Here is a 24,265-nt window from a genome sequence, read left to right as displayed (position 1 = left end):
TAACTACTATAATACTACTGCCTATGTACAAGAATATAACTACTATAATACTACTCCTATGTACAAGAATATAACTACTATAATACTGCTCCTATGTACAAGAATATAACTACTATAATACTACCTCCTATGTACAAGAATATAACTACTATAATACTACTCCTATGTACAAGAATATAACTACTATAATACTACTGCCTATGTACAAGAATATAACTACTATAATACTACTCCTATGTACAAGAATATAACTACTATAATACTGCTCCTATATACAAGAATGTAACTACTATAATACTGCTCCTATGTACAAGAATATAACTACTATAATACTACTGCCTATGTACAAGAATATAACTACTATAATACTACTGCTATGTACAAGAATATAACTACTATAATACTACTCCTATGTACAAGAATATAACTACTATAATACTACTGCCTATGTACAAGAATATAACTACTATAATACTACTCCTATGTACAAGAATATAACTACTATAATACTGCTCCTATATACAAGAATATAACTACTATAATACTACTCCTATGTACAAGAATATAACTACTATAATACTGCTCCTATGTACAAGAATATAACTACTATAATACTACTCCTATGTACAAGAATATAACTACTATAATACTACTCCTATGTACAAGAATATAACTACTATAATACTACTCCTATGTACAAGAATATAACTACTATAATACTACTCCTATGTACAAGAATATAACTACTATAATACTGCTCCTATGTACAAGAATATAACTACTATAATACTACCTCCTATGTACAAGAATATAACTACTATAATACTGCTCCTATGTACAAGAATATAACTACTATAATACTACTCCTATGTACAAGAATATAACTACTATAATACTACTCCTATGTACAAGAATATAACTACTATAATACTACTCCTATGTACAAGAATATAACTACTATAATACTACTCCTATGTACAAGAATATAACTACTATAATACTGCTCCTATGTACAAGAATATAACTACTATAATACTACCTCCTATGTACAAGAATATAACTACTATAATACTGCTCCTATGTACAAGAATATAACTACTACAATACTGCCCTTCTCCTCTTCATACTGTTATAGTGTCTGGGTTCAGATATTTTGTTAGTACACGTTGTTGAGGGGATAGCTGTTTTGTGTCGCCCCCTGTACCCAGGTTATGGTGATGTTTGTGCTTCTGATGACATCATCCAGGCTGCTGATGGGTGATTTATGACGGGGTAACCGCAGGCCTCTTCTCAGGGTTTTATTGGTCCCTCTTGGAGTGTAAGGAAGTCTGGACTAAGTGTGGAGTAGTCTCCGCTGGATCCCATAAATCAGACTATGTGTTTTTTTACTGGAGTCCTCTCTACACAGAGTGAGAACTTCATGACAGAACTTGTAAAAAAGTAGCAGCCAAAAAGACGATGATGCAGTTGTGTGCCAGCACTGGCGGGCGAAGCGAGACGAGACGATTTTGCTCGATGTTCTCTTACTGAGACGTGGGATTCCAGTGGCCACATGGTTAGAAATATAACTGGGGCCCAAAAATGGCAAAGAAATGGCGCAACTGTCACATAATGTGGTGTCTGTGCGGCCACGTTTAGTTCCCTGAATCCTCTTTAAAAATGCAGAGAGAAAATTCCTGTAAGTAGCATGTTTCAGTATTTTTCAGGCAGAGTCCCAGCGGACTCCTTTATAGTCTATTGGGTCCGCAGGTTGACGCAGGTAACCACTTTTTAATCAAATTAGTTTTCCGTTTTTCGAGTCCCCAAGTGGACACGACGAACAGAAACCCAAGAGCAAGTGTGACCCTAGCATAAGACGGAGTGGGGCTGTGACAACTTCTCAGACATGACCTACAGGCTGGTTGTCAGTAGTAATAGATGGATTGCTATTAGAGATGAGCGAATACTATTCGAAACTCCCGTTTAGAATAGCATGCACCCATAGGAATGAATGGAAGCGGCCGGCACGCAGACTTTGGGTGCGTGCTATTCGAAACGGGAGTTATTAGTTATTAGTAGTGTTGAGCGATCCTTCCATGTGTCTTATTTCTCGTTTGGCTAGTTCATTCCCAAGCTTCGTTTTGGTCCAAATGAATTCATTCTGAATCTTTTTTAGTATTTTTTTTAAATAAAAATATCAAAAAACAAACAATGTGAATTCTTCCCCAACTTTTCACAACCAAGCAGCAGCAGCCTGGCATTACCAAGGTGAAGAAACCCATTGTTTTTGGGCACTTCCAGCCTAATAGATGGTTGGGTAAGGACCTGTACCTGGCTCTTTCCGGTATCCCTGGTGGTGGTGGTTAGTAAGATAATAATAGTGGGGGCTCTTTAGGGGTAATAGTACAATTGAAATCAAATACCCCCACATAATCCTTGCCAATGCGGGACGTGAATGGAGTCCAATGACTAGAACTCCAAAAAATATAAAGAAACAAACACATCAGACAAAATGTAATAAACAATTATCCCATTCGGGCCCAGCATTGCCTCCTGCCTCATCCATTGACATCTCATTTTCTCTCTACTCAAGGGGTTCATCACGGTCATGTATATACTGGTAGTTAACCTATTATGGGGCATCAACAGTGATCCCATCTCTTAGATGACTGAAGAGCAGGAGGTCCGGGGAACCTGTGGTGAAGTCTGCTCATCACTCAGGTGTCGTCTTTGTCTTCTGAAGGCCTCAACATGTCTTTTTCTTTGTCTTTCTCTAGGTCAGTGGAACATCTTTAGGCCTCAACCTCCTGACCTGAACGTGACAGAGGTCACTGATCTACAGACTGGGGCATTGTAGTGAGAATCGAAACCTCCATCAATGACAAACAGCCTGAACATAAAGAGACGGAAAAACAAAAACTTTCTTGCCAACAAACATTTCCCAACCTGATCTTCAAGGTGGTCAGACCTCGGAGAAAAAGGAATCGGCTCCGAAGAATCTTGTTATCTGTCCTGACACCAGATCAACCTGATCAGAGACTGTGGTCAAGTCAAGCTTCTCTGGAAAGAAGAAGAAGGTCATATCGAAAACTGTCACCTCCTGCAACCATTACCCCATCTCCAGGTCTGCCCCCTACTGGGGGGTTGTGGGAGGGGGACCTTTGCTTCTATCGATTTTCCTGCTGAGCTGGAACTGGGAGACTTTTTAGGCTTCACCACATTTGTGCTCTTCTTCTTAACTTGCTTGCTGCACATGACGGAATCCCGAAATTCAAAAATATTCAGACATCCCCAGAAAAGAAAAAGTTTGATGCTGCTTGTTCAGGGGCTTATAGAGTCCTTGACCGATTATCTAGCTCAGATCCCTTCCAGAAAACATCAACATTTCTGATCCTGCAGCAGAACTGTGCATAGGATTCTTGCTACCTTCTTCTTAGCTCGGAGCTCACATCTTCTTGCAGCCCCTGCTGGCTCAGTGTCAAGTTCAATCTACTTATCCTATTTCATGACCTTGCTTTATCGATCTTGTACAGATCTTGAGACGTTTCACATCTAAAAGTGTATAGAAAATTGGTCGGCTTATTCCTTGCTCACATGTCCCTGCAGCCCCTGCTGGTTCAGTGTCTGGTTTTCTTGATGGTAGCTATATCCGTATCCAGAGTACAAACAGTAACCGTATAGGAGTCACAACGCACCCGGACGTGATCTACAAAGGCACTGAACCAGCAGGGATGAGTAAAGCACAAAAATCGCAACGTGGTATGTCCATGCAGGAGATTATAGACATCTGGGGTATGATCCCATGTTGCAGGTTGGCCCACGTTTTTGTGGTAAACCACCATATGTCCCCAGAACATTGAATGTAGTTGTCCTTTCCATAGCCCCCTGATACATGACCCCTGGACTTTCCTGTCTACATTCTCATCACATGTCCACCCTGGACACGCAGTATCGGTCTATCGAGGATCGCCGGCTCAGATCTACACGTATCTTACACAATATCTACTGTATTATTCTCATGGTCAGAGGTGGACGTCCCGAGAGAGGGTTGGAGGGTCTTGCAGGCAAGTTTTGGCGCGGTGTAGAGTGGAGCTGGTCAGCGTGCTGGATGGTCAGTGGCTTCCATGTCCCCGAGCTGACCCTGACTGAGCACATCTATTTATTTTGATATATATTTCTGTCTGGAAAAAAAAAAAGAGAAAAAAGATCTAATTAAAATATTTTCAGAATTATTTTTTTTTTCTTTGTTTTATGAATTTTGTGTTTGTCTATAAGATTTATAATAAAGTATTAATCTATTCTACTCGCTGTCTGTACTTTCATGGTCATCAAGTAGGTCCGGGTGGTAAAAGTGGGTGAGGCAATGGTGGTCTTGTCCCTGCACCCCCGACCCACCACTGACAGCGGGTGATGACGACTCGCCTCCTCCTCCCTCCATCTGCACATGTCATGAGATGAACAAGCCAAATTTGCAAATTTTTGGTCTTCGCCCCCCCTTCCCCTATGACTCATTAAAGGGATCCTATCACTCACACACAATTTTTCTTAGGTACCACATCGGAATAGCCTTAAGAGAGGCTATTTTTCTCCTACCTTTCGTCGTCTTCTCTGCCCCGCCGTTCGCCTACAATCCCGATTTTTCTCGGTATGCAAATTAGCTCTCTCACAGCATTGGGGGCGGGCCCCAGCGCTCAGACAGCACTGGGGGCGTCACAAGTGCTGTGAAAGAACTCTCTCCAGTGCTGTCTCCATCTTCGTCAGGAGCATCATCTTTAGCCTCCTCTTCCGGCGGTGGCTTGTAACTTCTAGGCCTTGGGCAGACCAGACTGCGCATGCCCACAGGCCACGAGAAAATCGCCACTTACACAGTACTTTAAGCGGCCATTTTCTCGTGGCCTGTGGGCATGCACAGTCTGCTCTGCCCGAGGCCTAGATGTTACAAGCCACCACCGGAAGAAGAGGATGAAGATGACGATCCTGACAAAGATGGAGGCGGCGCTGGAGAGATTTCTCTCACAGCATTGGTGATGCCCCCAGTGCTGTTTGAGCGCTGGGGACCGCCCCCAGTGCTGCGAGAGAACTAATTTGCATACCGAGAAAAACCAGGATTGTAGGTAAACGGCGGTGCGGAGAAGATGAAATGTAGGAAAAGAATAGCCTTTTTTAAGGTTATTCCGATGTGTTACCTAGAAAAAATTGTGTGTGAGTGATCGGATCCCTTTAATATACCTTGGGGGGTCTCTTTAGGCACCAGAGTATAATAATTGGGGATAGGGAGGATGGATTAAAAAAAAAATACTCATACTCCCTTTTCCTGGTCTCTGGTAGGAAACATGGCAATGGGTCTTCTTATCCTGTGCGTTCTGGTGCCTTCCAGCCATCTCCTGGACGCCATTGGTAGGTCAGTGTTCCCCATATGACTTCTGAGACCCAATCACAGGCTTTGGTCTCCTGAGGAACACTGACCTACCAATGACATCACCGAGAGAGTTGGAGCACATCGAGATGGTTCTCATCTCAAAGTTTGGTCAAGGAAAGATCTGTTTTCTTGGAGACAGACTGAGACCTATTGGGGCAGATTTACTAATCTTCTCTGAAGTTCTGCAGTTTTATCATCTCAGGGCAGCCCGATATTGCTTAGGCTAAGTTTATACCCCCTATTAGTTGACGTAGCTTTCAGCAAAAATTTTCTCCAAAATTTTGGCAAAATTCTAGCACATACTGTTGCAGCTTAAACCCTGTCACTTTCGTCAAGCTCTGCCCCTATACTGGTAAATACCACCCCATGTCCAGCCAGGTGGGGGAAAAAAAGAATATAAAATGTGATGTACGGCGCATGGGACAGTTTTATGGTGCAAATTAAGCCAAAATTGTGTCAGGCTGCACCCTGCTGCGATGAGCCCCACTATGAGAGAGTTGCACAATGGTGGATGTGGCGCATCTTTGGCACAAGAAAGGACCTGGCACCAAACAGGCAACAAATTATCACCCGTCTACACAGAAGACTAGCACAGAGGGGCCAATGGATTTCTCCATTATAGTTTACTAGCTATAACCCGCGACTTTGTCCGCTATCCCCTCACCCTTGCGCGAACCACCTGCAGCGCCACCCGTGACCCCCACGGCCCTTTCCTTACGGCCGGCGTGGGCCCCTCCCACACCATTGTGGGCCAGGACCCCACGGCCCCGCTGCTGCACATCCGGCCCTTCGTTTTCCCCCCATCTGTGCCCCCCAGCTCTCCCCTTACACCCCACCCACGTCCCTGGCCCCCTCCCCCCCTTTAGAGATTACAGTCACCTCCTACATGTACCCCCTCCTCCCCCTTTCCACATGGGCAATCTGGTCCCCCTCCCCCCTACTTACCTTCTGCCCTTTGTTGCCAAACCCACACCCCCCGTCCCCCTCCGTAACCCGTAGCACCAGCACCCCCCCTCACCTCCCTTAAGCATCCCACCGATCCCTGTTCCCGCATTACTCACCATTTACATGCTGGGAGGTGTGTGTCTTGTGCCCGCAGCGAGCATGTGCGGTCCTTCCCGTGGCGTCTGTGTTCCCGACCGAACAGTTCGCTGGTAGTTGCGGCTGGGCTGGATGCGCTGCTGCATACTACGCCGGCCTGAGGCCTGAGGCAATGTGTGGCCGGCCGGCATGTCAGCGGCGTTCGGAGCGATGCGGGCAGCCGCCATGTTCAGCGTCGGGTTCCCACGCGCTGGCCACGCCCACAATTCGGCGGCAACCTATGAGCCGCTGTGCTGGCTCCCTATCCCGCCCACACACCAGCATGCACCAATAGCAGCTGTGTGGAAGTCTCTGCGGTGACGTCATGGCCGGGCCGACAGCGGAGCAGGAGACAACTTTCAAGGGTCGTGGTGGCGTTTTGGGGTGAGTGAGACACTTTTAAAGTAGCCTATTACCCCTTCCTGGCCAATATCTAGGTGTGTGCGAAATTTCGAGGAGATCCATTCAGCCGTTCGGGTGTGATTGAGGAACAAACATCCAAACTTTATAATATTAATAGGATTAAACTGCCCAATTCTGTCCAAGGAAAGCGCTAGAGCTCAAATCATTTGGCCCAAGACTGTTCTTAAGACTATGCCAAGCAAAGAGTTGTCTCCTGGACTAGCTGAGCTATGTAACATGGTGGCCTCCAGTTTTCGTCCAGGTTATCAAGCTTTCGGAACTTGCTCGGAGCTACCTGATTCTCTACCAGATTACCGGAACCTTCAAGAAGACTTCGGCCATGGAGTCTCACCTTGACTTTAAGGGTATTCTTGTAATTATCACCTCTCTATGATACATGCTAGATTAGTGAGGGTCCAATGGCCGGGACTCCCACAAACAGCCAGTATGGAGGATTATTGGTCATCAATCCATGATCAGTGGGAGTCCAACACCAAGGACCCCCCAAATTATCACCTGTCTACTGGATAGATGACAGATTCTAGATTAGTGGGGTCCGAAGACTGGGGCTACCACAGTTGCCAGAATTGGGGATTGTAGATCATCAATCCAAGTTCGGTGGAGGTTCAACACCCAAGACCCCCGCAACTATCACCAGTCTACTGTATAGATAATAGATGCTAGATTAATGGGGGGGGGGGTATGATGTCTGGGACTACCGCAGATGACAGAAGAGGGGAACACAGGTCATCAATCAAAAACAAAGCACAGTGCCATACATTATATAGAGGTAGTTCTTGGTATTGCAGGTCAGCTCCATTCCAGGTGTGATTGGAAAGTAGCGCATGGTGCATTTGGCTGGACCATACAATTACCCATACCTCCCAACTTTTGAAGAACCGAAAGAGGGACAAAATGTGCGGTGCGCATAGCGCACCGCGGCAAATTTAGCCCCGCCCATTTTTGTGTTGACTCCGCCCACTTGTTAATTTTCCATGTGCCCACACACAGTATAATCCTCCTACAGTCACCCGTAAATTATATGTCCCCCCTCTATCTCTCCCCCAGTTTCATATACACCCTTCATCTGCCCCTAGTTTCATGTCCCTCTTCCATCTCTGCCCCCGGATTCATGTCCCTCCCCATCTCTGCCCCAGTTTCATGTCCCTCTTCCATCTCTGCCCCCAGATTCATGTCCCCCCATCTCTGCCCCCAGATTCATGTCCCCCCATCTCTGCCCACAGATTCATGTCCCCCATCTCTGCCCCCAGTGTCATGCCGTCCTCTCCATCTCTGCCCCCAGTGTCATGCCGTCCTCTCCTTCATCTGCCCCCAGATTCACATTCCACCTCCACATTAAACTTACCTTCTCCTCCGCTCCCTCGCCGCTCTCTGCCCGCCTCTCTCCCTGACACATGCGGCTGAAGCTGCTCACATGCTCGCTTCGCCGCTGCGTCTCTCTCTCGCTGACACATGCGGCTGAAGCGAGGAGCTGACCTGTGTCAGCTCCTCGCTTCGCCGCTGCCGCCGGCTCCTGGCTTGTACATCGCGTCAGCTTCAGCCGCATGTGTCAGGGAGAGAGGCGGGCAGCGGCGAAGCGAGGAGCTGACCTGTGTCAGCTCCTTGCTTCAGCCGCATATGTGTTCAACTCAGATCTGCGTCCTCTGGACGCAGATCTGAGTTGAAATCGGGACATACCTCCCTCCAACCGGGACCGCGGGACATGTCACCCAAATCGAGACTGTCCCGCGGAAATCGGGACGGTTGGGAGGTATACCATTACCAATGTTTGCCTATGAAGCAATGAGTGAAATAAATAATTTGGAGAGGGGTCTACATAGTCTTGCCCATAACATATATACATGATCATGGGGGGGGGGGGTCTTTACTGTTTGGACCACTTTAAAGTGCTTACAAGTTCATATAAATACAACTCTCCCTTCTGCACCATTTCACAGCGCAGGATTTCTTACAATCACATCCACTCATTGGTACGCCGCATCAGGAACGGACCATGCCGGGAGGCCGCAGAGCACTGGCGACAGGTGAGGAAGCTTTATTGTAATTACATTAAAAAAAAAAAAAAAAAATCTTTAAGCTCTTTAAACTTAAACATACCTCCCAACTTTTGAAAAGTAGGAAGAGGGACAAAATGTGGGGTGTGCGCAGTGCGACGTGGCAAATTTAGCTCCGCTTCCATATATGTTGACTCCGCCCATTCTCATTCATTTTTCGTGTGCCCGCACACAGTATAATCCTCCTACAGTCACCCGTAAATTATATGTCCCCCCTCCATCTCTCCCCCAGTTTCATGTCCCCTCCATCTCTGCCCCCAGATTCATGTCCCCACATCTCTGCCCCCAGATTCATGTCCCCTCATCTCTGCCCCCAGATTCATGTCCCCTCATCTCTGCCCCCAGATTCATGTCCCTCCATTTCTGCCACCAGATTCATGTCCCCCTATCTCTGCCCCCAGAATTTATGTCCCCACATCTCGGCCCCCAGATTCATGTCCCCTCCATCTCTCCCCAGATTCATGTCCCTCCATCTCTGCCCCCTGATTCATGTCCCCCCATCTCTGCCCCCTGATTCATGTCCCCCCATCTCTGCCCCCAGATTCATGTCCCCCATCTCTGCCCCCAGATTCATGTCCCCTCAATCTCTGCCCCCAGATTCATGTCCCCTCCATCTCTGCCCCCAGTTTCATGTCCCCCCATCTCTGCAACCAGATTCATGTCTCCCATCTCTTCCGCCAGATTCATGTCCCTCCATCTCTGCCCCCAGATTCATGTCCCCACATCTCTGCAACCAGATTCATGTCCCTCATCTCTGCCCCCAGATTCATGTCCCCCCATCTCTGCAACCAGATTCATGTCCCCCATCTCTGCCCCCAGATTCATGTCCCCCCATCTCTGCCCCCAGCTTCATGTCCCCTCCATCTCTCCCCAGATTCATGTCCCTCCATCTCTGCCCCCAGATTCATGTCCCTCCATCTCTGCCCCCTGATTCATGTCCCTCCATCTCTGCCCCCAGATTCATGTCCTCTCCATCTCTGCCCCCAGATTCATGTCCCCACATCTCTGCACCCAGATTCATGTCCCCTCCATCTCTGCCCCCAGATTCATGTCCCCTCCATCTCGGCCCCCAGATTCATGTCCCCCATCTCTGCTCCCAGATTCATGTCCCCCATCTCTTCCCCCAGATTCATGTCCCCTCCATCTCTGCCCCCAGATTCATGTCCCTCCATCTCTGCCCCCAGATTCATGCCCCCCATCTCTGCCCCCTGATTCATGTCCCTCCACCTCTGCCCCCAGATTCATGCCCCCATCTCTGCCCCCAGATTCATGCCCCCCATCTCTGCCCCCAGATTCATGTCCCTCCATCTCTGCCCCCAGATTCATGTCCCTTCATCTCTGCCCCCTGATTCATGTCCCTCCATCTCTGCCCCCAGATTCATGTCCCCTCCATCTCTGCCCCCAGATTCATGTCCCCACATCTCTGCACCCAGATTCATGTCCCCTCCATCTCTGCACCCAGATTCATGCCCTCTCCATCTCTGCCCCCAGATTCATATCCTCTCCATTTCTGCCCCCAGATTCATGTCCCCCCATCTCTGCCCCCAGATTCATGTCCCCTCCATTTCTGCCCCCCCAAGATTCATGTCCCTCCATCTCTGCCCCCAGATTCATGTCCCTCCGTCTCTGCCCCCAGATTCATGTCCTTCCATCTCTGCCCCCAAGATTCATGCCCCTCCTCCATCTCTGCCCCCAGATTCATGTCCCCCTCCATCTCTGCCCCCAGATTCATGTCCCTCCATATCTGCCCCCAGATTCATGGCTCCTCCATCTCTGCCCCCAGATTCATGTCCCCCCTCCATCTCTGCCCCCAGATTCATGTCCCCCATCTCTGCTTCCAGATTCATGTCCCCCATCTCTGCCCCCAGATTCATGTCCCCTCCATCTCTGCCCCCAGATTTTTGTCCCCCATCTCTTCCCCCAGATTCATGTCCCTCCATCTCTGCCCCCTGATTCATGTCCCTCCACCTCTGACCCCAGATTCATGCCCCCCATCTCTTCCCCCAGATTCATGCCCCCCATCTCTGCACCCAGATTCATGTCCCTCCATCTCTGCCCCCAGATTCATGTCCCTCCATCTCTGCCCCCTGATTCATGTCCCTCCATCTCTGCCCCCAGATTCATGTCCTCTCCATCTCTGCCCCCAGATTCATGTCCCCACATCTCTGCACCCAGATTCATGTCCCCTCCATCTCTGCACCCAGATTCATGTCCTCTCCATCTCTGCCCCCAGATCCATGTCCTCTCCATCTCTGCCCCCAGATTCATGTCCCCCCATCTCTGCCCCAGATTCATGTCCCCTCCATTTCTGCCCCCCCAAGATTCATGTCCCTCCATCTCTGCCCCCAGAATTTATGTCCCCACATCTCTGCCCCCAGGTTCATGTCCCCTCCATCTCTCCCCAGATTCATGTCCCTCCATCTCTGCCCCAATTCATGTCCCTCCATCTCTGCCCCCAGATTCATGCCCCCCATCTCGGCCCCCAGATTCATGTCCCCCATCTCTGCCCCCAGATTCATGTCCCCTCCATCTCTGCCCCCAGATTCATGTCCTCTCCATCTCTGCCCCCAGATTCATGTCCTCTCCATCTCTGCCCCCAGATTCATGCCCCCCATCTCGGCCCCCAGATTCATGTCTCCCCCATCTCTGCCCCCAGATTCATGTCCCCTCCATCTCTGCCCCCAGATTCATGTCCTCTCCATCTCTGCCCCCAGATTCATGTCCCCTCCATCTCTGCCCCCAGTTTCATGTCCCTCCATCTCTGCCCCCAGATTCATGTCCCCCCATCTCTGCAACCAGATTCATGTCTCCCATCTCTTCCGCCAGATTCATGTCCCCCCATCTCTGCAACCAGATTCATGTCTCCCATCTCTTCCGCCAGATTCATGTCCCCCATCTCTGCCCCCAGATTCATGTCCCCCATCTCTGCAACCAGATTCATGTCCCCCATCTCTGCCCCCAGATTCATGTCCCCCCATCTCTGCAACCAGATTCATGTCCCCCCATCTCTGCCCCCAGATTCATGTCCCCTCCATCTCTCCCCAGATTCATGTCCCCTCCATCTCTGCCCCCAGAATTTATGCCCCCACATCTCTGCCTCCAGGTTCATGTCCCCTCCATCTCTCCCCAGATTCATGTCCCTCCATCTCTGCCCTGATTCATGTCCCTCCATCTCTGCCCCCAGATTCATGCCCCCCATCTCGGCCCCCAGATTCATGTCCCCCATCTCTGCCCCCAGATTCATGTCCCCTCCATCTCTGCCCCCAGATTCATGTCCTCTCCATCTCTGCCCCCAGATTCATGTCCCCTCCATCTCTGCCCCCAGATTCATGTCCCCCCATCTCTGTCCCCAGATTCATGTCCCCCCATCTCTGCCCCCAGATTCATGTCCCCCATCTCTGTCCCCAGATTCATGTCCCCTCTCCATCTCTGCCCCCAGATTCATGTCCCCTCCATCTCTGCCCCCAGATTCATGTCCCCCCATCTCTGTCCCCAGATTCATGTCCCCACATCTGTGCCCCCAGATTCATGTCCCCTCCATCTCTGCCCCCAGATTCATGTCCTCTCCATCTCTTCCCCCAGATTCATGTCCCCTCCATCTCTGCCCCCAGTTTCATGTCCTTCCATCTCTGCCCCCAGATTCATGTCCCCCCATCTCTGCAACCAGATTCATGTCTCCCATCTCTTCCGCCATATTCATGTCCCTCCATCTCTGCCCCCAGATTCATGTCCCCACATCTCTGCAACCAGATTCATGTCCCCCATCTCTGCCCCCAGATTCATTTCCCCCTATCTCTGCAACCAGATTCATGTCCCCCATCTCTGCCCCCAGATTCATGTCCCCCCATCTCTGCAACCAGATTCATGTCTCCCGATCTCTGCCCCCAGATTCATGTCCCCTCCATCTCTCCCCAGATTCATGTCCCCTCCATCTCTGCCCCCAGAATTTATGTCCCCACATCTCTGCCCCCAGGTTCATGTCCCCTCCATCTCTCCCCAGATTCATGTCCCTCCATCTCTGCCCCGATTCATGTCCCTCCATCTCTGCCCCCAGATTCATGCCCCCCATCTCGGCCCCCAGATTCATGTCCCCCATCTCTGCCCTCAGATTCATGTCCCCTCCATCTCTGCCCCCAGATTCATGTCCTCTCCATCTCTGCCCCCAGATTCATGTCCTCTCCATCTCTGCCCCCAGATTCATGCCCCCCATCTCGGCCCCCAGATTCATGTCTCCCCCATCTCTGCCCCCAGATTCATGTCCCCTCCATCTCTGCCCCCAGATTCATGTCCTCTCCATCTCTGCCCCCAGATTCATGTCCCCTCCATCTCTGCCCCCAGTTTCATGTCCCTCCATCTCAGCCCCCAGATTCATGTCCCCCCATTTCTGCAACCAGATTCATGTCTCCCATCTCTTCCGCCAGATTCATGTCCCTCCATCTCTGCCCCCAGATTCATGTCCCCACATCTCTGCAACCAGATTCATTTCCCCCATCTCTGCCCCCAGATTCATGTCCCCCCATCTCTGCAACCAGATTCATGTCCCCCATCTCTGCCCCCAGATTCATGTCCCCCCATCTCTCCCCAGATTCATGTCCCCTCCATCTCTCCCCAGATTCATGTCCCCTCCATCTCTCCCCAGATTCATGTCCCCTCCATCTCTCCCCAGATTCATGTCCCCTCCATCTCTCCCCAGATTCATGTCCCCTCCATCTCTGCCCCCAGAATTTATGTCCCCACATCTCTGCCCCCAGGTTCATGTCCCCTCCATCTCTCCCCAGATTCATGTCCCTCCATCTCTGCCCCGATTCATGTCCCTCCATCTCTGCCCCCAGATTCATGCCCCCCATCTCTGCCCCCAGATTCATGCCCCCCATCTCGGCCCCCAGATTCATGTCCTTCCATCTCTGCCCCCAGATTCATGTCCCCCCATCTCTGCAACCAGATTCATGTCTCCCATCTCTTCCGCCATATTCATGTCCCTCCATCTCTGCCCCCAGATTCATGTCCCCACATCTCTGCAACCAGATTCATGTCCCCCATCTCTGCCCCCAGATTCATTTCCCCCTATCTCTGCAACCAGATTCATGTCCCCCATCTCTGCCCCCAGATTCATGTCCCCCCATCTCTGCAACCAGATTCATGTCCCCCGATCTCTGCCCCCAGATTCATGTCCCCTCCATCTCTCCCCAGATTCATGTCCCCTCCATCTCTGCCCCCAGAATTTATGTCCCCACATCTCTGCCCCCAGGTTCATGTCCCCTCCATCTCTCCCCAGATTCATGTCCCTCCATCTCTGCCCCGATTCATGTCCCTCCATCTCTGCCCCCAGATTCATGCCCCCCATCTCGGCCCCCAGATTCATGTCCCCCATCTCGGCCCCCAGATTCATGTCTCCCCCATCTCTGCCCCCAGATTCATGTCCCCTCCATCTCTGCCCCCAGATTCATGTCCTCTCCATCTCTGCCCCCAGATTCATGTCCTCTCCATCTCTGCCCCCAGATTCATGTCCCCTCCATCTCTGCCCCCAGATTCATGTCCCCCATCTCTGCTCCCAGATTCATGTCCCCCCATCTCTGCCCCCAGATTCATGTCCCCTCCATCTCTGCCCCCAGATTCATGTCCCCCATCTCTGCACCCAGATTCATGTCCCCTCCATCTCTGCCCCCAGATTCATGTCCTCTCCATCTCTGCCCCCAGATTCATGTCCCCATCTCTGCTCCCAGATTCATGCCCCCCATCTCTGCCCCCAGATTCATGTCCCTCCATCTCTGCCCCCAGATTCATGTCCCTCCATCTCTGCCCCCTGATTCATGTCCCTCCATCTCTGCCCCCAGATTCATGTCCTCTCCATCTCTGCCCCCAGATTCATGTTCCCCACATCTCTGCACCCAGATTCATGTCCCCTCCATCTCTGCACCCAGATTCATGTCCTCTCCATCTCTGCCCCCAGATTCATGTCCTCTCCATCTCTGCCCCCAGATTCATGTCCCCCCATCTCTGCCCCCAGATTCATGTCCCCTCCATTTCTGCCCCCCCAAGATTCATGTCCCTCCATCTCTGCCCCCAGATTCATGTCCCTCCGTCTCTGCCCCCAGATTCATGTCCTTCCATCTCTGCCCCCAGATTCATGCCCCCCCTCCATCTCTGCCCCCAGATTCATGTCCCCCCTCCATCTCTGCCCCCAGATTCATGTCCCTCCATATCTGCCCCCAGATTCATGGCTCCTCCATCTCTGTCCCCAGATTCATGTCCCCCCTCCATCTCTGCCCCCAGATTCATGTCCCCTCCATCTCTGCCCCCAGATTCATGTCCCCCCATCTCTGTCCCCAGATTCATGTCCTCTCCATCTCTGCCCCCAGATTCATGTCCCCACATCTGTGCCCCCAGATTCATGTCCCCTCCATCTCTGCCCCCAGACTCATTCCTCTCCATCTCTGCCCCCAGATTCATGTCCCCTCCATCTCTGCCCCCAGTTTCATGTCCCTCCATCTCTGCCCCCAGATTCATGTCCCCTCCATCTCTGCCCCCAGATTCATGTCCCCCATCTCTGCTCCCAGATTCATGCTCCCCATCTCTGCCCCCAGATTCATGTCCCCTCCATCTCTGCAACCAGATTCATGTCCCCCATCTCTGCCCCCAGATTCATGTCCCCCCATCTCTGCTCCCAGATTCATGCCCCCATCTCTGCCCCCAGATTCATGTCCCTCCATCTCTGCCCCCAGATTCATGTCCCTCCATCTCTGCCCCCTGATTCATGTCCCTCCATCTCTGCCCCCAGATTCATGTCCTCTCCATCTCTGCCCCCAGATTCATGTCCCCACATCTCTGCACCCAGATTCATGTCCCCTCCATCTCTGCCCCAGATTCATGTCCCCTCCATCTCTGCCCCCAGATTCATGTCCCCCATCTCTGCTCCCAGATTCATGTCCCCCATCTCTGCCCCCAGATTCATGTCCCCTCCATCTCTGCCCCCAGATTCATGTCCCCCATCTCTGCTCCCAGATTCATGTCCCCCCATCTCTTCCCCCAGATTCCTGTCCCTCCATCTCTGCCCCTGATTCATGTCCCTCCACCTCTGCCCCCAGATTCATGCCCCCCATCTCTGCCCCAGATTCATGCCCCCCATCTCTGCCCCCAGATTCATGTCCCTCCATCTCTGCCCCCAGATTCATGTCCTCTCCATCTCTGCCCCCAGATTCATGTCCTCTCCATCTCTGCCCCCAGATTCATGTCCCCACATCTCTGCACCCAGATTCATGTCCCCTCCATCTCTGCACCCAGATTCATGTCCTCTCCATCTCTGCCCCCAGATTCATGTCCTCTCCATCTCTGCCTCCAGATTCATGTCCCCCCATCTCTGCCCCCAGATTCATGTCCCCTCCATTTCTGCCCCCCCCAAGATTCATGTCCCTCCATCTCTGCCCCCAGATTCATGTCCCTCCGTCTCTGCCCCCAGATTCATGTCCTTCCATCTCTGCCCCCAGATTCATGCCCCCCTCCATCTCTGCCCCCAGATTCATGTCCCCCCTCCATCTCTGCCCCCAGATTCATGTCCTCTCCATCTCTGCCCCCAGATTCATGTCCTCTCCATCTCTGCCCCCAGATTCATGTCCCCACATCTCTGCCCCCAGATTCATGTCCCCTCCATCTCTGCCCCCAGATTCATGTCCTCTCCATCTCTGCCCCCAGATTCATGTCCTCTCCATCTCTGCCCCCAGATTCATGTCCTCTCCATCTCTGCCCACAGTTTCATGGTCCCCCTACATTATGTTCTCCTCAAAGTTTAACACAAAAACCCACTGATATTCACCTTCCAACGCTCCCCCGCCGCTCTCTTCGCAGTCTCACTCACTCACATAGTGACATCACATCGCGCCTACACATGCAGGAGCCGGAGCGCAGCATTAAAGCAGAAGCTGAGCTGTGACATTCAACCTTCTATGTATTCAACTCCGGACACCGATGAGTTGAAACTGGGACATATCTCCTGCCGACCAGGACCGCGGGACAGGACACCAAATCCGTGAATGTCCCGCGGAATCTGGTACGGTTGGGAGGTATGACTTAAGTTACATGAGACTGGGCCTTTAAGACACCATTAAGGGGACTGTCTGAGATTAGAAAATAACGTAGTCGGGAGGGGAGGGGTAATAAAATAAAGATGCCTCCTCCGCTTCGTTCCTGCGTTCCTCTGCTTTGTGACGTTGATGTCACGGGTCGATGTGATGTCACCACTGCGGACCCTCTGTATACAAACAGAGCAGGAGAGCGCAGAAACGGCGGGGAGGAGGCAGGAAAGTATCAGTGAGTGCGCAATCCCGGAGATTCCTTTAAGAAACTCTTTAATGTCTTAATCCCTTTTAAGTCGCCTATATCAGGAGGTTGTTGGACCCCTTACTGACACGGGCCCTGATTTACTGACACAATGCAGTTTGCTCAATACAAAACCTCCTTTAAGTAACCCAGGGCGTCCTGAGCGCGCCGCGTTCCTCCAGACTAATCATCCTGTTGATGTTAGGAGAAGCCATATACCAGCCAGCTCCTATAAATTCCTTTTACGTGGAAACAGATGCCTGCGGCCCACACCAGTAGCCAGCCTCCTGCCGTTTCATTAACTCTGGAGACCGCGCGCAGCGAGAAGCCGCGTGTGAGACACCGCCAGATTTATACGTTTATTTTACCTGCGCCCAACACAAGCCCCGTGTGCCAATGAAATCCAAACCGTGTCATCTATAACCTGCCTGCAGAGTCGCCCTGACCGCAGGGGCACAACCGGCCATGAGACGGGGAAACGGGGTAAAAGATACAACAATATAAAGGCTGCCGGCCGCCCGTCCAGAGTAGTCACAACTCGAGGGAAATCGTGTGCCAGATGGCAGTGGATGGGGCAGCTCAAAGCCGGGCAACAAAACCACACGCGGTTATATTGTAAAATTGCACATTTGTATAAAGCGGTTTTATTGTAATGTGACCTTTGTTGATAAAAATGTTAGAAAAACATAAAAACCGCGAGATGTCCCGATCCCATATAACATCACATGCGAAATAGTGAGCGCAGCTCTGGAGTATAATACAGGATAAGTAATGTAATGTATGTACACAGTGACTGTACCAGCAGAATAGTGAGCGCAGCTCTGGAGTATAATGCAGGATAAGTAATGTAATGTATGTACACAGTGACTGTACCAGCAGAATAGTGAGCGCAGCTCTGGAGTATAATACAGGATAAGTAATGTATGTACACAGTGACTGTACCAGCAGAATAGTGAGTGCAGCTCTGGAGTATAATACAGGATATGTAATGTAATGTATGTACACAGTGACTGTACCAGCAGAATAGTGAGCGCAGCTGTGGAGTATAATACAGGATAAGTAATGTAATGTATGTACACAGTGACTGCACCAGCAGAATAGTGAGCGCAGCTCTGGAGTATAATACAGGATAAGTAATGTAATGTATGTACACAGTGACTGCACCAGCAGAATAGTGAGCGCAGCTCTGGGGTATAATACAGGATAAGTAATGTAATGTATGTACACAGTGACTGTACCAGCAGAATAGTGAGTGCAGCTCTGGAGTATAATACAGAATAAGTAATGTAATGTATGTACACAGTGACTGCACCAGCAGAATAGTGAGCGCAGCTCTGGAGTATAATACTGGATAAGTAATGTAATGTATGTACACAGTGACTGTACCAGCAGAATAGTGAGCGCAGCTCTGGAGTATAATACAGGATAAGTAATGTAATGTATGTACACAGTGACTGTACCAGCAGAATAGTGAGCGCAGCTCTGGAGTATAATACAGGATAAGTAATGTAATGTATGTACACAGTGACTGCACCAGCAGAATAGTGAGCGCAGCTCTGGGGTATAATACAGGATAAGTAATGTAATGTATGTACACAGTGACTGTACCAGCAGAATAGTGAGCGCAGCTCTGGGGTATAATACAGGATAAGTAATGTAATGTATGTACACAGTGACTGTACCAGCAGAATAGTGAGTGCAGCTCTGGAGTATAATACAGGATAAGAAATGTAATGTATGTACACAGTGACTGCACCAGCAGAATAGTGAGCGCAGCTCTGGAGTATAATACAGGATAAGTAATGTAATGTATGTACACAGTGACAGTACCAGCAGAATAGTGAGCGCAGCTCTGGAGTATAATACAGGATAAGTAATGTAATGTATGTACACAGTGACTGCACCAGCAGAATAGTGAGCGCAGCTCTGGAGTATAATACAGGATAAGTAATGTAATGTATGTACACAGTGACTGCACCAGCAGAATAGTGAGCGCAGCTCTGGGGTATAATACAGGATAAGTAATGTAATGTATGTACACAGTGACTGTACCAGCAGAATAGTGAGCGCAGCTCTGGGGTATAATACAGGATAAGTAATGTAATGTATGTACACAGTGACTGCACCAGCAGAATAGTGAGCGCAGCTCTGGGGTATAATACAGGATAAGTAATGTAATGTATGTACACAGTGACTGCACCAGCAGAATAGTGAGCGCAGCTCTGGAGTATAATACAGGATAAGTAATGTAATGTATGTACACAGTGACTGCACCAGCAGAATAGTGAGCGCAGCTCTGGGGTATAATACAGGATAAGTAATGTAATGTATGTACACAGTGACTGTACCAGCAGAGTAGTGAGCGCAGCTCTGGAGTATAATACAGGATAAGTAATGTAATGTATGTACACAGTGACTGTACCAGCAGAATAGTGAGCGCAGCTCTGGAGTATAATACAGGATAAGTAATGTAATGTATGTACACAGTGACTACACCAGCAGAATAGTGAGCGCAGCTCTGGAGTATAATACAGGATAAGTAATGTAATGTATGTACACAGTGACTGTACCAGCAGAATAGTGAGCGCAGCTCTGGAGTATAATGCAGGATAAGTAATGTAATGTATGTACACAGTGACTGTACCAGCAGAATAGTGAGCGCAGCTCTGGAGTATAATGCAGGATAAGTAATGTAATGTATGTACACAGTGACTGCACCAGCAGAATAGTGAGCGCAGCTCTGGAGTATAATGCAGGATAAGTAATGTAATGTATGTACACAGTGACTGTACCAGCAGAATAGTGAGCGCAGCTCTGGAGTATAATACAGGATAAGTAATGTAATGTATGTACACAGTGACTACACCAGCAGAATAGTGAGCGCAGCTCTGGAGTATAATACCGGATAAGTAATGTAATGTATGTACACAGTGACTGTACCAGCAGAATAGTGAGCGCAGCTCTGGAGTATAATACCGGATAAGTAATGTAATGTATGTACACAGTGACTGTACCAGCAGAATAGTGAGCGCAGCTCTGGAGTATAATACAGGATAAGTAATGTAATGTATGTACACAGTGACTGTACCAGCAGAATAGTGAGCGCAGCTCTGGAGTATAATACAGGATAAGTAATGTATGTACACAGTGACTGCACCAGCAGAATAGTGAGCGCAGCTCTGGAGTATAATACAGGATAAGTAATGTAATGTATGTAGACAGTGACTGCACCAGCAGAATAGTGAGCGCAGCTCTGGAGTATAATACAGGATAAGTAATGTAATGTATGTACACAGTGACTGTACCAGCAGAATAGTGAGCGCAGCTCTGGAGTATAATACAGGATAAGTAATGTAATGTATGTACACAGTGACTGTACCAGCAGAATAGTGAGCGCAGCTCTGGAGTATAATACAGGATAAGTAATGTAATGTATGTACACAGTGACTGCACCAGCAGAATAGTGAGCACAGCTCTGGAGTATAATACCGGATAAGTAATGTAATGTATGTACACAGTGTCTGTACCTGCAGAATAGTGAGCGCAGCTCTGGAGTATAATACAGGATATGTAATGTAATGTATGTACACAGTGACTGCCCCAGCAGAATAGTGAGCGCAGCTCTGGAGTATAATACCGGATAAGTAATGTAATGTATGTACACAGTGTCTGTACCTGCAGAATAGTGAGCGCAGCTCTGGAGTATAATACCGGATAAGTAATGTAATGTATGTACACAGTGACTGCACCAGCAGAATAGTGTGTTGGACACCTGAGGTCCTATACATGGGTTAGCAGGAGATGTATGGCCACTTCCCTACATGTGTTGATTCTTCTATAAGTCAATGACGCTTTCGGCTTTGGGTTGTTTTACCTCTAAGGTCGGCTGTGACAGGGCTTATTCGTTGCCCTTCATACCTCGGGCTATGCCAGGAGGAGATGTCAGCTGATATGCTAATTCTGTCAGCGGGCTCCTACTTGACACAAGTGCATTGGCCCCTGCGCCGTTTCCTTGGCATTCTCACAAATGCCAAGATAGGAACTCTGGTTACATCAGCTTCAGAAATGTGATATCGTTGGCATCGCTCCTTCAGCCAACATTAAGTGCATCATCCGATGTCTAAAATAGTCCTCGCCGCTATAAATAACAATGTTCTGTCATTGCTGAGCAGCGGTCCCCGTACCCTGCACTCGCATTATGGGACCAGTTCTAGCCAACCATGTGGGTCATTCAAGGGGAATATCAGGGATGATGCCTGGAGACATCATCATGTCAAGATGGTAAAGGGTCACACGGATTTGATCATGACGGTGTCCACCACTTGGAGTAGATAGACCCTCTGTTGGACTCGTAGCACCTATATAGCACACGGATCCCATGTATATGAATGGCCACATGTAATACATCTCCTTACCAGCAATGTATAGCCAATGGCAAATTCACTCTGCAAAACACCAGGACACTGAAACACAACTTGCCCCCATTTCCCTCTAGTATTGGAGACAATCACGAGGCTGGGAACATTCTTATAGGAAAAAAAATCATCATACAAATATTTCGTCCAAACCCGTCTATGTCACTATGTGTGATTACTCAGAATCTCTGCAATCACTGAGAAGATTCAATGTCTAGAAGGCAGGAAAGTGCACGGCCATACCTCCCAACTTTTAAAAAATAGAAAGAGGGACAAAATGTGCGGCACGCGCCACTGCAAATTTAGCCCCGCCCACTTTTATGTTGACTCCACCCATTCTCATTCATTTTTCACTTGCTCCCACACAGTATAATCCTCCTACAGTCACCCGTAAATGATATGTCCCCCCTCTATCTCTCCCCCAGTTTCATATACACCCTTCATCTGCCCCCAGATTCATGTCCCCTCCATCTCTGCCCCCAGATTCATGTCCCCTCCATCTCTGCCCCCAGATTCATGTCCCCCCATCTCTGCCCCCAGAATCATGCCCCCCCATCTCTTCCCCCTGATTCATGTCCCCCCATCTCTGCCCCCAGATTCATGTCTCCCCCATCTCTGCCCCCAGATTCATGTCCCCTCCATCTCTGCCCCCAGAATCTTGCCCCCCCATCTCTGCCCCCAGATTCATGTCCCCTCCATCTCTGCCCCCAGATTCATGTCCCCTCCATCTCTGCCCCAGATTCATGTCCCTCCATCTCTGCCCCCAGATTCATGTCCCCTCCATCTCTGCCCCAGATTCATGTCCCTCCATCTCCGCCCCCAGATTGATGTCCCCCCATCTCTGCCTCCAGATTCATGTCCCCTCCATCTCTGCCCCCAGATTCATGTCCCCCCATCTCTGCCCTCAGATTCATGTCCCTCCATCTCTGACCCCAGATTCATGTCCCTCCATCTCTGCCCCCAGATTCATGTCCCCTCCATCTCCGCCCCCAGATTGATGTCCCCCCATCTCTGCCCCCAGATTCATGTCCCCCCATCTCTGCCCCCAGATTCATGTCTCCCCATCTCTGCCCCCAGATTCATGTCCCCAATCTCTGCCCCCAGATTCATGTCCTCTCCATCTCTGCCCCCAGATTCATGTCCCCTCCATCTCTGCCCCCAGATTGATGTCCCCCCATCTCTGCCTCCAGATTCATGTCCCCCCATCTCTGCCCTCAGATTCATGTCCCCCCATCTCTGCCCTCAGATTCATGTCCCTCCATCTCTGCCCCCAGATTCATGTCCTCTCCATCTCTGCCCCCAGATTCATGTCCCCCCATCTCTGCCCTCAGATTCATGTCTCCCCATCTCTGCCCCCAGATTCATGTCTCCCCATCTCTGCCCCCAGATTCATGTCCTCTCCATCTCTGCCCCCAGATTCATGTCCCCCCCCTCCATCTCTGCCCCCAGATTCATGTCCCCCCTCCATCTCTGCCCCCAGATTCATGTCCTCTCCATCTCTGCCCCCAGATTCATGTCCCCCCATCTCTGCCCTCAGATTCATGTCCCCCCATCTCTGCCCTCAGATTCATGTCCCTCCATCTCTGCCCCCAGATTCATGTCCTCTCCATCTCTGCCCCCAGATTCATGTCCCCCCATCTCTGCCCTCAGATTCATGTCTCCCCATCTCTGCCCCCAGATTCATGTCCCCCATCTCTGCCCCCAGATTCATGTCCTCTCCATCTCTGCCCCCAGATTCATGTCCCCCCCTCCATCTCTGCCCCCAGATTCATGTCCCCCCTCCATCTCTGCCCCCAGATTCATGTCCTCTCCATCTCTGCCCCCAGATTCATGTCCCCTCCATCTCTGCCCCCAAATTCATATCCCCTCCATCTCTGTCCCCAGATTCATGTCCCCTCCATCTCTGCCCCCAGATTCATGTCCCCCCATCTCTGCCCCCAGATTCATGTCCCCCCATCTCTGCCCCCAGTTTCATGTCCCCATCTCTGCCCCCAGTGTCATGCTGTCCCCCCCTTTCATCTGCCTCCAGTTTCATGTTCCACCTCAATGTGTACACACATTAAACTCACCTTTTCCTCGCTTCCCCGATGCTCTCTCCACAGTTTAGCTAATACTGTTGTAGGCGCGATGTGACGTCATCACATCATGTCTACACAGCCACTAGTCGGAGCGACACAGCAAAGCAAGGAGCTGAGCTCTGACAGCTCCTTGCTTTAGTCACGTATGCATTTAACTCAGATCTGCATCCGGAGGACGCAGATCTGAGTTGAAAATACCTCCCTCCAACCGGGACCGTGGGACACGTCACCGAAATCGTGAATGTCCCGCGGAAATTGGGACGGTTGGGAGGTATGCACGGCATATGGTGGTCAGTTGCCCTGTTATAGGATATACATTCGGCCTGAACTTAAAGGGGATGTCCAGGAAAACGTTATTTTTCTATGAGGCCAGGGAAGGTGAAAAAAACCCCCCCAAAAAACATAAACCTGTCCCCAATGCTTTGGTGTCCCAGGTTGCAGTCCTGTCCCCATCCAGCAAAAGTCCTCCCCACATGTGACCACTGAGGCCAATCAGCAGCCTCA

At 50.0% G+C, this 24,265-nt stretch overlaps 1 protein-coding gene across 2 annotated transcripts in view; it reads left to right on the top strand.

Annotated features, from left to right (window-relative positions):
- CHRDL2 (chordin like 2) overlaps positions 1-4,169 on the top strand; it is a 49,767-nt gene extending 45,598 nt beyond the window's left edge. For both annotated transcript variants that reach the window (XM_075266340.1, XM_075266338.1), the window contains exon 11: positions 2,757-4,169. In XM_075266340.1, the coding sequence (XP_075122441.1) occupies positions 2,757-2,836 (80 nt within the window). In that variant the 3' untranslated portion in view covers positions 2,837-4,169. The remainder of the gene's footprint in view (positions 1-2,756) is intronic.
- Positions 4,170-24,265: the final 20,096 nt, after the last annotated feature.

The sequence above is a fragment of the Leptodactylus fuscus genome, chromosome 2 (assembly GCF_031893055.1).
Source record: "Leptodactylus fuscus isolate aLepFus1 chromosome 2, aLepFus1.hap2, whole genome shotgun sequence".
In the NCBI taxonomy this organism is placed as follows: domain Eukaryota; kingdom Metazoa; phylum Chordata; class Amphibia; order Anura; family Leptodactylidae; genus Leptodactylus; species Leptodactylus fuscus.
Note: the sequence above shows the minus strand (reverse complement) of the source record. Positions and strands in the feature narration are given on the sequence as shown.